The sequence below is a fragment of the Octodon degus genome, unplaced genomic scaffold, assembly GCF_000260255.1.
Source record: "Octodon degus isolate 3935 unplaced genomic scaffold, OctDeg1.0 scaffold00077, whole genome shotgun sequence".
Lineage (NCBI taxonomy): Eukaryota > Metazoa > Chordata > Mammalia > Rodentia > Octodontidae > Octodon > Octodon degus.
Genome location: NW_004524653.1, coordinates 11,098,402 through 11,115,459, shown reverse-complemented (window position 1 = coordinate 11,115,459; position 17,058 = coordinate 11,098,402). Strand labels below are relative to the sequence as shown.

Below are 17,058 nucleotides of genomic sequence, written 5' to 3'. Positions count from 1 at the left end.
ACATTTTCCAGAAGAGAGGGAGAAGAAGGGTCCAGCAGATTTGGATGGATGGGGGCAGGAGAGAGGACTGCAGGAGACGAGGGCAAAGGAGGAGCTTCCCTTGGGTTTGGTCAGGGTCCATATGGATGGCTCTGCTGGGATTCAGCCTTGGAATGGGGGAGGCTGATGGCTGCAGACAAGGGAATGTGCCTATGGAGGCCTCTTTGGTGACAATATCTTGCTGAGATGCCCGGGCTGGCCTTGAACTTGTGCTCTTCCTGCCTCAGCCTCCCAAGGGCTGGAATGACAGCTATGTGCCACCACAACTGGGTCTCCATGGAGGCCTTCTGTGTCTTTCTGAAGGGATCATTTCCTTGATGCCAGCAGGCTTTCTCTCTGAGTGACCTCACCGAGGCACAAGGCTTGCCACACCGCACACGTTTCTATGGGATTCCCCATTTCTCCTGCCCAGCCTCAGTCCTGATCCATATATCCAGGTGGCTTCTGGCTGTATCCATGTGAGTGCCTTCTGGTGGCTCATCCTCATCTAAACACAGTGTCTGCCCTGCCCCTGGCCTCCTGTTAATTACTGTCCAAGTTTATTAAGAAGTGGCATCACCCATGCTAGAAACTCCAAGCAGTATGCTAGACTCTTGCCCTCCACCTTCCGCCCCCAAACGTCTGGCATGGAAATGTGCCTGTCATTGTCCTGGTCTGGGTAATTATCAGCCCCTGCCTGCATTATCTAAAGTTTCTAGTTTTCGTATTCCCTGCCAGAATGGCAGTTCTGAAACACAAGTCTGCTCATGGCGTTCCTTTGCCTGAAGCCTCCATGGCTGTCCGTCGTCCTCTGGATGAGGTCCAGGCTTTAAGCTGTCCTGCTAGTTGCTGGAGGCCCCGCCTGTGATGGCCTTCCAAGGCACGCCTTCCCCCACAGCTCAATCGTCAGCATCCCAGCTGGCTCAGACTTGGGTTACTCTAACCTGCTCTGTGCTGTGTTCACTCTCACCTCTGGGCCATCGAACATGCCGTTCTGCTGCTCTGTCTGCTGGAAACACCCTCCCCGCCTCCCTCCCGGGGTAGCTCTTACTCACCCTTTGGTTCTCATCTGACACATCACTTCCTCTGGGAAGCCTTCTGCGACCTCCCGGCTGGGCTGAGTGCTGTCCTGCAGTGCCAGTTCATCTCCTCTCCTAGACTCTAGATTGCTGCTTTGTCTTCTCTGGCTTTGCTTGATTCTTTAAGGACAGGAGTGGCGTCTTATTGTGTGCTTTGTTTCCCCTCTGCTCGTGCCAGTATTGGCACTTGGTAGATATCCATTTGACTAAAATGAATGAGAGGCATAGGATATGACACCAGGGGCATTTTCTGCATGGGGGAGCACCCTCTGGTGGAGTCTCAGGCAGCAGTGTTCTCTGCCTTCTGCCTTGAGAAAGAATATGTGTCCACCCTATGACTCCAGGATGGACTAGTTGTGTTCAGTGGTGGCACTCTGGACAGTCTTGGGCTTCCCTGGTGAATGAAATAGGACTCCCTCCAGAGCGAGGGAGCACTCCCATGTCCACTGAATACGCAGTACAAGCCAGGCAGTGTACTAGGCTCTCTGCCCATGCCATCAGCTAAAGTCCTGTAAAGAAAGTGGCATAAACCCGATTCTTTTTCCTGACATGTAAACCAAGGTTTAGAGGGATCAAATGACTGCACAGCCGTGAACCAGAGTGGGTGAAGGACAGTGTATGCCAGACTCCTGACTCCTTTGCTTTCTCAGGTGATGGCAACCCCAAGGAGAGCAGCCCCTTCATCAACAGCACGGACACAGAGAAGGGAAAAGAGTACGATGGCAAGAACATGGCCCTGTTTGAGGTGGGCTGCTAGGGCTGCTAGACCCCACTCACCACTGCTCACCCTGGTTCATCAGCTGCTCCTTTCCTCCTCTCCATCCCTCCTTTTTTTTTTCTTCCAGAACCAGGGATTGAACTCAGGCCTTTGTGCTTGCCAGGGAAGTGCTTATTCCGCTGAGCCATCTGCCTGGCCCCTCCATCCCTCCTTATGTTCACCTTCTTCCTTGGGCTCCCCTAACCCTCCTCCCCCTTTCTGGCTTTGCTCCCTCGTGTCCCACCATTTCCTTTCCCCCATTTTCCCTGCCTATTCCTCTTCCTTTTTCATTATTTATTTATTTATTTATTATTTTTTTCCCTTTTCATCTTTTAAAAAATGTTATTTATTTATTTGGTACAGGGTCTCTCATGGTGGCATGCATGTAGTACTGGGGATCAAACCCAGGTCCTTGTGCTTGCCAGGCAGGCACTTAGGCCACTGAATTACCTCCTTAGCCCTCTTTCTCACCTTCTAACTTTAGTGGCTTTTACCCTTCCCTCTGCCCCCACTACCCAGCTCACCCCAGTCACTCTCTGCAACCACCCGCCTCCTAACACACTGGTACCCTTCCTCTGTAGGAGGAGATGGACACCAGCCCCATGGTGTCCTCTCTGCTCAGCGGCCTGGCCAACTACACCAACCTGCCCCAGGGAAGTAGGGAGCACGAAGAGGCAGAAAACAATGAGGGTGGCAAAAAGAAGCCGGTGCAGGTGCGGCCTGGGGGAGTAGGAATGGAGAAGGAGGGATGGGAGGAGGGATGGGGGAAGGCAAGACGGGAGAGAAAAAATATTAAAATGGAGGGATACTACAGAGGCAAAGGGGTGGGATTGGGGGCTGGAGGAGGGGAGGGAAAAGGTATAGAAATCAGAGGGAAGAGGGAGGAAGGGGTGAGGAAGGGGAGCAGGGAGAGGAAACTGGAGGAGGAGTGGGCTGGGGTGTTGGTAAGGAACAGGGACTGCAGAGATTGACGTTGGCTTCCCTGCAGGCCCCACGCATGGGCACCTTCATGGGCGTGTACCTCCCATGCCTGCAGAACATCTTTGGCGTCATCCTCTTCCTGCGGCTCACTTGGGTGGTGGGCATCGCAGGCATCATGGAGTCCTTCTGCATGGTCTTCATCTGCTGCTCCTGTGTGAGTGAGCCCTTCCCCCAGCAGCTGGGGCTTGGCAGAGGCCTGGGGGTGGAAAGCGGGAGGGTGAAAGGGCGACCTGAGCTTTTCATAGGAACCACTGCTCATGATGTTGGAGAGTAAATCAGGTCTGACTGGCCCATCCTGCCTCTCCGAGGCTTGGTTCTACCTACCAGGCTGCACCTGGGTCTGTACGTGTGTACAGTCACCCAAGTTGTGGAGATTCATTGTTGACAATGGTATGTGCAGAGGAAATGAAAATGCAGTTTGCCTATAATCTCATGATGGCTAACTTTGCTAGGCCCCAATTCCCAAAAAGAATGAGATTATGTACCACCAATAACACTGTCACTCTCCTCTCGTAAATATCAAATATTCACTGAGCACCACACTCTTGACACGTTTAGGTGTCCTCGCACACAACCTTGGGACAGCTCTGCATGGGAGGTAGCCAGTGCCGAAGCTGTTCTGCTGTTGTGTAGATGAGGAGACGGGAACTAGAGAAATGAAGCTTCAGGCCATGCGGCTGGTCACGGGCCAAGCTGGGGTGTCCAGAGCTCTCTCGTGCTGTAGCTTCTGCTCCTTCCATTCGCACGGTGAGCAAGAGGTTTTCGTGAGAAGAAGGACTTGGCATGAGTCAAAGTTGGAACAGGCCCAGGAAGAAGCTCAGCGGAAGAGAACTTGTGGGTTTGGCTAGTGTTTATGGGGGATATGGCTTGGCCTGCACCCAGGCCACTGCGGCCCCCAGCAGCTGCCGCTCTGATGTCCTCTTTCCTCACAGACGATGCTCACGGCCATTTCCATGAGTGCAATTGCGACCAATGGTGTTGTCCCTGGTATGTGACTGGGGTCTCTGGGAAGGAGGGGGGAGCCTGATGGTTGGAAGAAGGGACAGTGCCCTGGGCTTTTGGGGTCATCAACACCCAAGAGAAGCAGTATTGCAGAGCAGGGGATGGGGTGTGACTGGTTTGTAGCAAGAGCTCATGGGGTTGGGGGAGGGACGCAGTTGTCGGCATTGAACAGGGCAATGGCAGTCCTTCACCTTCAGCCCAAGACCCTCCTCTCCACCACTGTTTTCTGAGCCATTAGCAACATGGTAATCAGCACTGCAAAATCCACGCAGAGAGGTTGGCTGGGTATCCCAACAGGCTCCTTTCTGAGGGCTGCAGCTGAAGCCCAGATGAGTCCTGTTTTGTCCTGTGTCACTGAATCCCCCATCCTCCCCTAGAGCAGCCCAGTATCCCATGTCCCTCTTGCTGATACTAGGCTTTCTCTGCAGCTGGTGGCTCCTACTACATGATTTCCAGGTCTCTGGGCCCAGAGTTTGGGGGCGCCGTGGGCCTCTGCTTCTACCTGGGTACCACCTTTGCTGGGGCCATGTACATCCTGGGCACCATCGAAATCTTGCTGGTGAGAGGGGAGGAGGAGGAGGAGGAGGAGGAGGAGGAGGAGGAGGAGGAAGAGGTGTGGGATCCCAGGCTGTCAGCCAATTAACCACCACTCTCTGGACACCTCCTGTAGGCCAGGCCACTCAGTAAGGCCAAAGAGAAATCAGATGTGGTTCTATCTTGAAAGAGTTCCCAATCTAGTTGGGGAGACAAGATACAATAATTATGTAACACAAACAGCTGTCGTTTATCAAGCACCCACTGAGCTCTCAGCATAGTTTCAAGTGCTTTACAGTCATTATCTTGAATCCTCCCAAGGTTTGAGCATTATGATGCCCATTTTACAAATGCCAAGCTCAGAGAGGTGGGACACTTTGCTGAAGGTCACTCAGCTGTCCAGGAGGTGGCAGCAGGTAGGTTGACATGAGTTAAAGTAACAGTAGAAACGATAGCAACATCACACAGTAGTTGCCATTTTTGTGATTGCCTGCCACATGGTGGGGCTGTGCTGAGTACTCTAAACATGATAGGAGCAGAGGGCCAGGACAGCTGGACTGCAGACAAGAAGAGCCACGTGAGGGACATGGGCAAGAGCTGTGCTAGCAGCAGTGACTGAGGCGCCATGCTCCGAAGACAGAGGTGCTACCTCTGCTCTCAGTTCTTCCTGTAGGGTGGATGCTGGTGAGGGTTGTCTGGTTCACAGAAAGTGGAGGTGACATTTCATAGCCCGTAATGCCCTGCAAGCCCTCTGGAAGCAGCGTACTGTTTAGTTTTATGTGGGTAAATCTTGCATGAGTTAGAAGACAGCCATTTTACAGATGAGGAAAGCAAGGCTCGCAGAACTTAAGGAACATGTGGAAGGATGTGAACCAGCATCTTTCTGGTGCCGAAGCCACACTGCCTTGGAGAAGTAGATGGAAGGGCAATGGAAGGGCTCCTGGTTTTAGGGCAAGACAGAAGGAACCAAGGGTGGAGAGGATGAATGGACACTCAAAGGTCCAAAGGAGTGAATGATGCAAGAGGAATTAGAGGCCTCTGTGACTTAATTAAATATAAAAAAAGTGTTAAAAAGAAATTCTGGGCTGTGTATGTAGCTGAGTGATAGAACACTTGCTTAGCAAGCACAAAGCCCAGCACCATAACTAACTAAATAAATGGCAGTTATACCATTGCATAGAGTTGGAAAAATATCAAGGTAAAGAAAAAATGTTATTTTTTCTCTAACAGAAAAAAATAATTGCCAAAAGAAAATTACCATCAGATATTTTTGTATATTTCCTTCTAATTATTTTTCTGTGTGGCATGGTATTCTGTCTTTGGAAAATATAACTTCATACCATAAACATTCCCTTAACTGAAAATTCTCTTTCTGAATATCATTAGTGAAAATAACTTTTGTAGCCATATAAACAAAATATTTAGTATAGACTTTTAGAAAATGTAGATATATAAAAATTTTATCCACAGTTCAATTATTAAGGAAAAAGCACTGTTAACCTTTCTGTATCCTACAAATATACATACAGACATAACTCACACACACACATAAATATTTTACAGCTAAATTTCTGAAAATGAGAAAATAAGACATTTTAAAAGAACTTGATCATGTCCACCTAAAATAAGTAACCTTATCTATTTATTTACTTTTAGTGCTGGGGATTGAACCCAGGTCTTGTGTGCATGCTAAGTATCCACTCTACCATTATGATACATTCCAGTCCTGTACCATCTTTGATAGCTTCCTTTTTTTTTGGTGGTATCGGGGATTGAACTCAGGACCTTGTGCTTGCCAGGCAGGCACTTATGCCGCTGAGCTATCTCCCCAGCCCATTGACAGCTTCCTAGTTTGCACAGGAATATCACAATTGCTTTATCCAACCTCTGGTAATGAACATGTAGCTTTTTTCTCTCTTTCTATTAGAAATAATTAAAAATCATTAATAATAATTAATAACAAAAAATACAAATAAGCAGTTTCTCCCAACATCTTTGTGTTGCTATTGCTAAAATATTGCATCATAGCCCTTATGGGATGGGTCAGGCCTTACTTAGCCATCCCCTGGGATGGGAGGGAGAGGGTGTTACTTCTCATACTACACTATGTAATGTGCTATGTCCTTTTCCCCCAAAGCCCAACCCAAACTTTAGATTATGTCCTTGGGGTGACTTCAGCTGGTCCTTAGTGGATCACTTGCCTGACCATCTTGCCCATTTCCCACAGGCTTATCTCTTCCCAGCTATGGCCATCTTCAAGGCAGAAGATGCCAGTGGGGAGGCGGCAGCCATGTTGAATAACATGCGTGTGTATGGCACCTGTGTGCTCACCTGTATGGCCACCGTGGTATTTGTGGGTGTCAAGTATGTCAACAAGTTTGCACTGGTCTTCCTGGGTTGTGTCATCCTCTCCATTCTGGCCATCTATGCTGGGGTCATCAAGTCTGCCTTTGACCCACCCAACTTCCCGTGAGTGCTGCCTCTTTGAGGCTAAAGCATTTCTCTCTCCTTTCCTGACTCCATTTCTAGGTCTTTACACCAATCTCTGCCAAGTCCCCTTTCTCAAGCTCTCAGAATCTGGGTGATAAGGGTTGTGGGAGCCACTTGCTTTGGGAGGGAAAATCTCTCCTGGTTTGGGGGCAGTTTCTTCAGGATGGAATAACTGCTGGAAGTGGGAACAATTTTCCTTGTGAGAGTCAATGTTTGCTAATGGATTGACCTTAAGAATTTTTTTTTGTATTTTAGGGAAGGGTCTACAGGGTGTTCAGGGTCTCGCTACTAGATTGAACTCCTAGTGAGTCTCCTGTTTTTAGCCCCCCAAGAGCTGGGATTATAAGCACACGCCACCGTGCTCAGTCTCAGTTGCTGTCTCAGCATGCCCCAGAGGCGGTGAAGGCACAGCAGGCCCAGGGATCAAACCCCTGGCCCCTGTACCTACTTTGCAGGCACTTTAATCTGCTGAGCTCTTTGGATGGCCTGACCTTAAGAATTTAACGGGGAGAAAAATAACTTAGTGGGAAGGGCTTCTGAAGGGCTGAACGCTGTCATTTCCTGACAGGACCATCTCCTGGAATGGGACAGACCAAATTTTGGAAAACTTCTCTGGGATGGGAAAAGACAGAGAAGAGAGGGCTCAGGGCTCAGATCCTGGTTGGTTCTGTCACTCTCATAGAGCAGAGTTCCCTCCATTCCATGGGCCCAGAGAACGGCACTCAGAGGCCACTGTCCGTGGTGCTGAAAGAGCACCTTGCTTATGCAGTGCTTCTTCACTGTGGTGCCACATTAGAATTGTTTGAGGTTCTTTTCTGGGCTCCATTCAAATTAAAACAGACTCTCTGGATGTGGGTCTCAGCTATATGGTTTTTTCCCTTCAGCACTGGGGATTGAAATCAGGACCCTGTGCTTACCAGGCAGGCACTTACTCTTCTGAGCTATCTCCCCAGCCCCTGCCATATGCGTTTTTAAATGTCCCCAAAGGTTTTTTTTTTTTTTTAACTTTGACTCCAGGGCAAAGTCATGTCCCTCCTCATCTTCCTTGCTTGTTTTTCTCCCTAGGATCTGCCTCTTGGGGAATCGCACACTCTCTCGTCATGGCTTTGATGTCTGTGCCAAGCTGGCTTGGGAAGGAAATGAGACAGTGACCACACGTCTCTGGGGCCTTTTCTGCTCCTCCCGCTTGCTCAATGCCACCTGTGATGAGTACTTCACTCGAAACAATGTCACGGAAATCCAGGGCATTCCTGGTGCTGCCAGTGGCCTCATCAAAGGTCTGGGGGAGGAAAGAGGGATGGTATCCAGGGAGAACCACAGGGATTGTAGGTTAAGTGGTCAGAACTATGAGGCCCTCCTAGGGGTGGCAGTGCAATTCAATCAGCTTTAGTTTATCATTTGCTTTGGGCCATATTCTGTCCTGGACCTCTAGGGGGTAGAGATTTAAAAGGAAGCGAACCAGGCATAGTGATTCACACTTGTAATCCTAGCACTCAGGAGACAGAGGCAAGAGGGTCACTGCAAGTTGAAGGCCAGCCTGCACTACATAGCACAGCGCTGTATTTTAAAAAGAAAAGAAAAGAAAAGAAAAAAGAAGGGGGCAGTATTTCAGGACTAGTAGGAAAGGAAGTCAACAATGTAATAAGTATTCACTAAGCACCTACTAAGTACCTAGCAGTGAGAACACATAATAAAATAAGTCACAGTCCTTGGCCTCAAGGAATCTAGTGACAGAGAAAAATGTATTAGCAAATAAATTATGACACAAGTAGATGTGTGCTCAATGAACAGAGAACTCTCAGGGGAGAGAATGCTTTTGTGTGTCAGGTGGCATGACTAGGATTCCTGTACTTGAAATTTTTGAAGGACAAATAAGATTGTCAGTTCTATCAGGAAATAATAGAATCACAAATCAAAAAGAAGCTGGCTTAAAGCACGCAGACAGAGAGCAGCATATTACGTCCTCCCAATCATAAGTAATTTGGTATGATTGGGGACTAAAGTGCAAAGGAAGAAGGGCAAGAAGTTATGTTGGAGAGCATGGCATGGGCCAGATTGTGGCAGGCCTTGGAAGGCATGTGGAGAGGTTTCGGCTGCATTCTGAAGCAGGAGGGGTCCAGGAGTCCAGAGGAAGCTGATACTGTGAGCCCAGGAAAGAGACTAGAGTTTCCTTAACTAGGGAGATGAAGGGATATCAGTGGGAATAGGACAAAGGCTTTTTATTCAGGGCTGTTTTACCTCCTGAGAAGTATCTGGCCACATCTGTACAGTTTTGGTTGTCAGGACTGGAGAGATGCTACTGCCTTTGGTGGGAAGAGGCCAAGATGCTGCTGGGTTGTCTATATTTTACAGTGCTATGGGGCAGCTTTCTTGGCAAAGAGTCATCTAGCCTCACATGCCACTGGTGCCAAGGGGGAGGAACACCTGAATGGAGAGAAGGGACATCTTGAAACATTAGGGTTCATGGGCAGAAGTTGGAGATGTTTTGTGGTAGGGGGAGGGGTAGGAGTGATTGAGATCAAGGCCAAGGTATCTGAATGGAGGGGGTGCTATTGCTGAGATATGAGGTGCAGAGAAGGTCAGAGGGAATGATAAGACAAATCTGGGTTATACTGAGTCATTCTGAGGTAGGTCTTTATGTGTCTACCTCGCTCAATTAAACTATTTGAAGGCAAGCACTGAGTCAGATTTATCTGTGAAACCTTTGGCCCAAACCAGGAGCATAAGAAATGTTGGTGGGAATAAAATACAGCCAGAGGGAGTAAGATGTGATTGGCCTTCACCCTTACTTTTGTATCCATTCCACCTCCTTGCCCCAGAGCCTTCATCCTGAGCATTCTCTCTGCCCACAGAGAACCTGTGGAGCTCCTACCTGACCAAGGGGGTGATTGTGGAGAGACGTGGGATGCCCTCAGTGGGCCTGCCAGATGGCACCCCCATCGACATGGACCACCCCTATGTCTTCAGTGACATGACCTCCTACTTCACCTTGCTGGTTGGCATCTACTTCCCCTCGGTCACAGGTGAAGGGGAGCTCAGAGAGGGAGGACTCTGCCTGGGACAGGATGGGCAGGAGAAGAAAATGATGAGGCTGGGAATTCTTAAACTAATAACCCCCTCAGATAAGCAGGAGGCAACAGTTCAGTCCCACTGGGAGATGAGGAAATGAAGTCTGGAACGTGGCCTAAGAACTTACATGAGTCAATGTGCCAGGATGAGGCCCCAGGCTCCCGGCCCTGAGATCTGTCCTTTCTCCTCTCTTGGTCTGGTCTCCTATGGCCTGGCTCCTGTCTGAGCTGCTCCTCTGTTTGCAGGGATCATGGCTGGCTCTAACCGCTCTGGAGACCTTCGGGATGCTCAGAAGTCCATCCCAACTGGCACCATCCTGGCTATCGCCACCACCTCTGCTGTCTGTATCCTGTGCTGCTGGGCTGGGAGCACCCTGGATGGGGAGTGCTGGAGGGGTTGCAGCTGAGGTTGCTGCCTTACCTGGCTGTTCAGGAGAAGTTGCAGGGGGTGATGCTCTACTTTGGGGTTTCTCCTTTATTCTCTGCTGCAGATATCAGCTCTGTTGTTTTATTTGGGGCCTGCATCGAAGGGGTCGTCCTACGGGACAAGTAAGTGAGAGAATTAGGAGGGATGGGCACATGAGACTGAATTCTGGGAAACAGACCTGGCAGGGGAGCTGGGACCGGTTTAAGGGGCTTGTGGGAGGGAAGCCACTAGGGTTGCTTGCCAACTCACCTTATTATTATATTTTATCTTTTTCATGTGATTTCAGGTAAGGAAGCTTGATGTCTCATTTCCTTTAGGATAATGATGTTTTCCTTTTCTTTTGTTGAAAACTTTATTAATTTATTAACATTGATGGAATGTTTATATATTGGTCACTGCCTAGGGCTCTAGGGGGAGCAAAGATAAATGACACACAGTTTTTGTCCTGGGGGAGTTCTTTTGGCATAGTGATCACACTTGTTAAAAGAGTTTAAATGCGGAGTAGGAAGAGTGGCTATAAATAAGACCGCAAGGGCCCTGGGAGCTCACAGAGGACTTCAACCCAGTCCTGCAGAGACTCAGAAAGGCTTTCTGAATGAGGTGAGGTTGGAAGTGTCTTAGGCATCTTGAAGTTGGTCTTCTACCAACCAGGTACTGAAAGTATTTGAAAGTGCACAGGTGTAGGCCTTCTTTTCTGCCATTATTCCTGAAACAATATAGCAGAACAGCTATTTCCAGAGCACTTACAGTATGTTAGATACTGTAAGAAATCCCAAGATGATTCAAAGTGTGTGCGAGAAGGGCTGGTGAGATAGCTCAGCCGACTAAGCACCTGCTTAGGCAAGTGCATGGAGCGGGGTTCACTCCTGGCATCACATGCTGAGCTGGCCCCACCCCTGGGTGCACTGAGCCAGTGACGGAGACTAGTCCCAGGGCTGGGGAGGCTGAAAACAGGAGGATTACTATGAGTCTGGGCTGCGTAGTGAGACCCTGTACCAGATACTTTAAAAAAAGAAATTATATGGGAGAATGTGCGTAGGTTATGTGCTAGTATCCTACCAGTTTACATAAGACACTTGAGCATCACAGAGTTGGTGTCCACCCCTGGTAGACTGCTGAGGGACAGTTGTATCTTGTTCAGGTTTCCATTTTCAGTGTTGAGCAGAGATTAGGTAGCTAGGATGGGAAAGGACTTTGCGGGCAGTGAGGACATTGAAGTGCCTTTCTGCATGTATGTGTGCTTGTGGGTGTGTATGTGGCTGTAAGCAACTCAGTGCCCTAAAGCCCTTCCTTCTGAAGGGCAAGTGTGTTCACTGTGAGTGGGGGAAAGAGTGAGGTTTCATCACAGAATCACTTTCCGGGGCACCCCTGGCCTAGGTAAGTTAAAGCATGAGGAGTGTGAGGCTGGAGCCTGGATGCAGATGACACTGCAACTTTGCTTCGGTATTCTTGGTTAAGTGGAGGAGACCCTGAAAGGTTTTAAACAGGGTAATGACGCAGTCAAGTGGGCAGCGTGCATCTGTCACCCCTGCTAGTTCTAGGGCAGTGTGACTGCTGCTTCATCTAATCACAGGCCTTGCACGAGACTGCGCAGCAGATCACGCACTGCAGTTCTTGCTTGGAATTTTGTAGTCTTCCGCCAGTGGTCCCTCTGAGCATGTCTCCAAGCACGGAGTTCTTTAACTACCGAGGCAGCATCTTCCACTTTTTCCCTCCCTCCCTTCCTCCCTTCCTCTTTCCCTCTTTTCTTCCTTCTTTTCCTTTAAAAAAAATTTTTTTTTTTGAGAACCACTGTCATTATGCTAAACTCAAACTCCTGGCTTTAGGTCCCCACCCCTGCCTTGGCCTCTTAAGCATCTGGGACCATAGTGTATGTGACCCACTATGTCCAACTTGCATTGCTTCTTTTTGAGACAGTGTTGTTATTAGAAAATTCTTTTTTGAGGAGAGGGGCATTTCTTATAATATCACTACATGATGAGGCCAGAGCCTCATTTTCTACATGGAGATACAGATCCTAGCAGTCTCAGGATGATGTTATACTAGAATGACATCGGCACCATGTTCTGGGTATGTTACTAAGCATATTATATATGGAACCTCTTTTTCCTCCTTCCCCTCAGGAATTGTATGAGATAGGCTTACAGTAGGTCTTGTTTTCCAGCTAAGAAAACTGAGACTCAGAGAGGTTCAAAGACTTTCTCAAGGTCACACAAGCAGGAAGTGCCCAGGATATTTGGATCTTGTCTGTCATCTGACCCTCTATAGAGCCCAACCTTGTGGGCAGCAGAGCTAGTCCTGCAGTTGATGTGGGGAGACCCATGCTGGAAATGCAGGTAGCAACGCTCACCCAGCTTCTCCTATCTCCGTACTGCAGATTTGGTGAAGCTGTGAATGGCAACCTGGTGGTGGGTACACTGGCCTGGCCTTCACCCTGGGTCATTGTCATCGGATCGTTCTTCTCTACCTGTGGGGCGGGGCTGCAGAGCCTCACGGGGGCCCCGCGTCTGCTGCAGGCCATCTCCCGGGACGGCATAGTGCCTTTCCTGCAGGTCAGTGTGGGCAGGAGAGTAGCCTCACCCAGTAGCTCAGCTGGCCAGGCCCCTGCCCAGAGACTACCCAGTGAATGAGGGCCACTGTCAGCCCTGAGCTGCCTCCTAGGCACTTCTGTCCAGCATGGTACTGAGAGGAAGGGGTGGAATTTACTCAGGATTTGGCCCACGGTCAGTCCAGCTCTTGGAGCATCTTCTGCTCTCAGGAGAAGAACAACAAGTGTCCTTCTGGCCCCAGTGGCTGGTCAGGGACTTAGAGGGGGAGTCAGAGTACAGGAAGAAGGCAGTTCTTTCCATGGTGCTGAAATAAAGATTTATAGAGCACCAATCAGGACTGCTTCTGGCCTCCTGATGGCTCCTTTCTTGTCTGCACTACTAGAGCATCTTTTCCCTGCAGTGGTCCTTTGAGCTTCATTGCACTTGGGTGCCAAATTCAGGTGGCAAAAGCCTGCTATCCTGTTACATTTCCTAGAGGATGAGAATACAGCCTCGTCTGTCTACCTTTTCCCTGGATGCAGGATTCCTCCCTGTACTCCACTGGTTCCTAAGACAAGAAGTCCCTAAGGACCAGTGCCCAATACGGTTGCTCTGTCCCCAGGTCTTTGGCCATGGCAAAGCCAATGGAGAGCCGACCTGGGCCCTGCTGCTGACCGCCTGCATCTGTGAGATCGGCATCCTCATTGCATCCCTCGACGAGGTCGCCCCCATCCTCTCCATGTGCGTGTCTGGCTTTGGTCCTCCCCATCAGCTCCTTGTGCTTCTCCACCAGGGTTCTCCAGCTGGGACCCTGATCGCCCACCCAAACACTTTAACATCTCCAAGAAGTTTCTCACTGGTCAGAGAAGCCCATCCTCTGCTTACAGATTTATCCCCGTAGATGCCTGGATGTGTTGTAGAGGACTTGGTCTTTGAACCACTTCCTAAGCACCAGTGCATCATTTCCCCCCTTCCTGCCTTGTTTCTGGGCCTTGTTTCTGTTTCTGCACCCCCTTTAGCATCTCTGTTTCTCTTGGGCGTCTTTCTGTGTTCTAGGTTCTTCCTGATGTGCTACATGTTTGTGAACCTGGCCTGTGCTGTGCAGACATTGCTGAGGACGCCCAACTGGAGGCCACGCTTTCGCTATTATCACTGGTGGGTGCTCTGTCCTGCCCCTCACCCCACTAAACCATTACTCACTTCCACTCAGATCCCACTCCCAGCCCATTCCCTCCAGGTCTAAAGAGCCCACACTTGAAGAAGACACCCCATTTTATCTAGTTTTTTTAAAAAAAATATTTATTCATTTATTTATTTGTTTGTTTGTTTTGTGTTTGTGTCGCCAGCTCAGTCCACCAGGGGGCGGGGGCTGGCTGGCATGTGGTGCTGGGGGATTGAACCGCGGTCCCTGTGCTTTGCTTAGCTTAGCTTGTTCTAAGTAGGTGCTTTAGACCACTGAGCCATCTCACCAGCCCCTATCTAGTTTTGTAGTCTAGCCAGTATGAGAAAAATCCTGGAGAAGGTCTCTGTATAGCCGTGACTAATAATATAGCACAACTTGAGACCTACTGCAGCTGCTCTGCTGCGGTCTTACAATATAGTGTGGAGGTGAGGGTCAGTCCCACCTGAATTAAAGACATGACTGCATGTCCTGACTGTCAGGCCTTGGGCTGACGACAGAGCTCTCAGCACTTGGTCTCCCCACCTGTGCTATGGGCATGGGAGTGGCACCTCTCTCCCGGGCTCTGGTGAGCACGTGAGTGCTGGTGTAGGGCAGATGGGCTTCCCAAGGAGGCTGCAGTTCTTGCTGTGTCAGTGCACAGCTTTTCATGCCACCGTGGAGCTGCAGGAGTAACAGGAACTCAAGCAGAGAAAGGGACCCGCCCAAGGCCAAATGGGGTGATGACAGTGCCACAGGACTAGCACCTGCTTTGCTGAGAGTCTCTTCTTGGAGCGTCTGCTTATGACTTCTCTAGAGACCCCTGCCCAGAGCAACCTGGCTAGGACTGTCTGGCAGGTTCGAAGGCACAGGGACAGGGAGGTGTTGTGACTCAGGAGGTGGGGGTGCAGAGCGCCCTGCCAGGTTCACACACAAGTGCTCTGGTGCCCATAGTGTGAGTGCCCTTAGACCTGGCTGTGGGCACCCAGGTCTTTCTTAGGCTCTGTTGCACCTCTTGCTGGAAGCCCAGCTCCAGTACCAGGGCTGAGAGGCTGGGTCTCTCTCCATGTCCAGGACCCTCTCCTTCCTGGGCATGAGCCTGTGCCTGGCCCTCATGTTCATCTGCTCCTGGTATTATGCACTAGTGGCCATGCTTATTGCTGGACTCATCTATAAGTACATCGAGTACCGTGGGTGAGTGTGGGGGACATGGGCAGGGCTGAGGGGCAGGAGCCGTGGTAGGCATGGTGCTGAGGCAGAAGGGGACAGATCAGGGCTGGGGTGGAAGGAGGAAAGGGTGGGATTGGGAGGTGGGGACAGAGGCTTTGAGAAATGCATGGAACAGGCGAGAGAACAGATTCAGAAGTAAGTTTCCAAGGAAACAGCCCAGGCTTGATTGAGCCAGGTGGCAGGAGTGACAGGCCTATTGTTTTTGAGCCTGGGATAGATGGCTGTGCTCCGGGCAGCCAGTTCTGTGTGGATGCCTCTCCCTGTCAGTCTCTGGCCTCATGCTGTCCCCTTCCTGGCCCCCAGGGCAGAGAAGGAGTGGGGCGATGGCATCCGAGGTCTGTCTCTCAGTGCTGCCCGCTATGCCCTCTTGCGCCTAGAGGAAGGGCCCCCGCACACCAAGAACTGGAGGTGAGTGGCGAGGGCACAGGAGCAAGGGCTCAGGGTAGAGTCAAGAGTGCAACAGGGTCAGACTCATCTGCTTGCTCTGTTTTGCTGAGTGGCACTAGACAAGCCTGGCCTTGCCCGATCTGAGTCTTGGGCATGTGTTCTCCAAAGGCTGTCCCCCATGCCATCCACCTGATCATCTACTCATCTATTTATTCAAAAAACTTGTGGACGCATGATCTGTGGCAAGCTGCCTCCCAGGCCCTAGGGATATGGTGAGGTCACAGTTCCGTGGCGATGCTCACAGAGCCAGATAACCATCACATCTTGTAGCATTTGCCCTCTCACTTTGAGAGCAGCAATAGCATCTTAGGAATCTCTAGATTTTATTCACATGAAGTCAGGAGCCAGAGAAGGTCTCGGGGGTCCCAGGAGGAAGTGGGGTCGGCATCCTCCCCTCCTGTCTCTCAGCCTTGGTGCCTTCTAACTGGCTGCCCTATCTGCCCATCCCTTCCCCATCTCCCCAGGCCCCACCTTGCAGGATAAGGCTGCAACTCTGAACTAGGCATAGGAACTGTTGCCTTGTCCTTGTTGAGAGCTTTGCATTGCTTGTCTGTGAATTCTCAGATGATCAGCCGGGGTCGAGGCCAGAGCAGGTCTCAGAGGGGCGGGGTGGATGAATGAATTAAGGTGGTTAAGGGAAGAAGGAAATGAACGGGTAACTAGTAGTAGGATGGATAAGTGTATATCTATAGAGGAGGGTAGTGGTTAAATAGATGGATGTGGGGATGGGTAGCAGGTAGGTGAATGTGTGGGTAATTGAGTGAATGAGGCACATGCATGTAAATTAATACAGATGTGAGTGGATGGCTGAAGAGTGAAAGGGACGAGGACATGGACAGAGAGTGTCGTAGGTGGATGGAGAGGGGGTGAGCGGGTGCATGGATACATGGCGGGATGGATGAAGCCCTTGCCCAAGGAAATGTGTGGCTGGGTGGATGCTAAGCCAGATATGTGGGCAGTGGGGCAGCAGTGGGTGGTATACAGGGACAGTGGCTAAGAGAGTGACCATGGGAGGAGGGCAGGTGGCTGGTGGGGAGGAGGTAAGTGGGTCACATGACTCTGCACCCTCTGCAGGCCCCAGCTGCTGGTGCTGGTGCGCGTGGACCAGGACCAGAATGTAGTGCACCCCCAGCTGCTTTCACTGACCTCGCAGCTCAAGGCGGGGAAGGGCCTGACCATTGTGGGCTCAGTCCTCGAGGGGACCTTCCTGGACAACCACCCCCAGGCCCAGCGGGCAGAGGAGGTGAGCAGAGACCTGCGAGTGGGGGAGGCCCACACATCAGGAAGTTACCCTCAGCCCCTGTGCACTCTCCTTCCCACACCTTTGGATCAAAGTGG

The 17,058-nt window shown here is 50.4% G+C and overlaps 1 protein-coding gene across 3 annotated transcripts in view; it reads left to right on the top strand.

Moving 5' to 3' along the window:
- Positions 1–17,058, top strand: part of Slc12a5 (solute carrier family 12 member 5) — a 36,941-nt gene that overhangs the window by 11,006 nt on the left and 8,877 nt on the right. For all 3 annotated transcript variants that reach the window (XM_023720796.1, XM_004636081.2, XM_004636082.3), the window contains exons 2-17: positions 1,748–1,842; positions 2,436–2,567; positions 2,843–2,989; positions 3,768–3,822; positions 4,266–4,396; positions 6,599–6,840; positions 7,927–8,138; positions 9,714–9,884; positions 10,176–10,274; positions 10,421–10,478; positions 12,734–12,908; positions 13,507–13,625; positions 13,941–14,039; positions 15,118–15,237; positions 15,577–15,681; positions 16,795–16,963. In XM_023720796.1, coding sequence (XP_023576564.1) covers positions 1,748–1,842; positions 2,436–2,567; positions 2,843–2,989; positions 3,768–3,822; positions 4,266–4,396; positions 6,599–6,840; positions 7,927–8,138; positions 9,714–9,884; positions 10,176–10,274; positions 10,421–10,478; positions 12,734–12,908; positions 13,507–13,625; positions 13,941–14,039; positions 15,118–15,237; positions 15,577–15,681; positions 16,795–16,963 — 2,129 coding nt within the window. The remainder of the gene's footprint in view (positions 1–1,747; positions 1,843–2,435; positions 2,568–2,842; positions 2,990–3,767; positions 3,823–4,265; positions 4,397–6,598; positions 6,841–7,926; positions 8,139–9,713; positions 9,885–10,175; positions 10,275–10,420; positions 10,479–12,733; positions 12,909–13,506; positions 13,626–13,940; positions 14,040–15,117; positions 15,238–15,576; positions 15,682–16,794; positions 16,964–17,058) is intronic.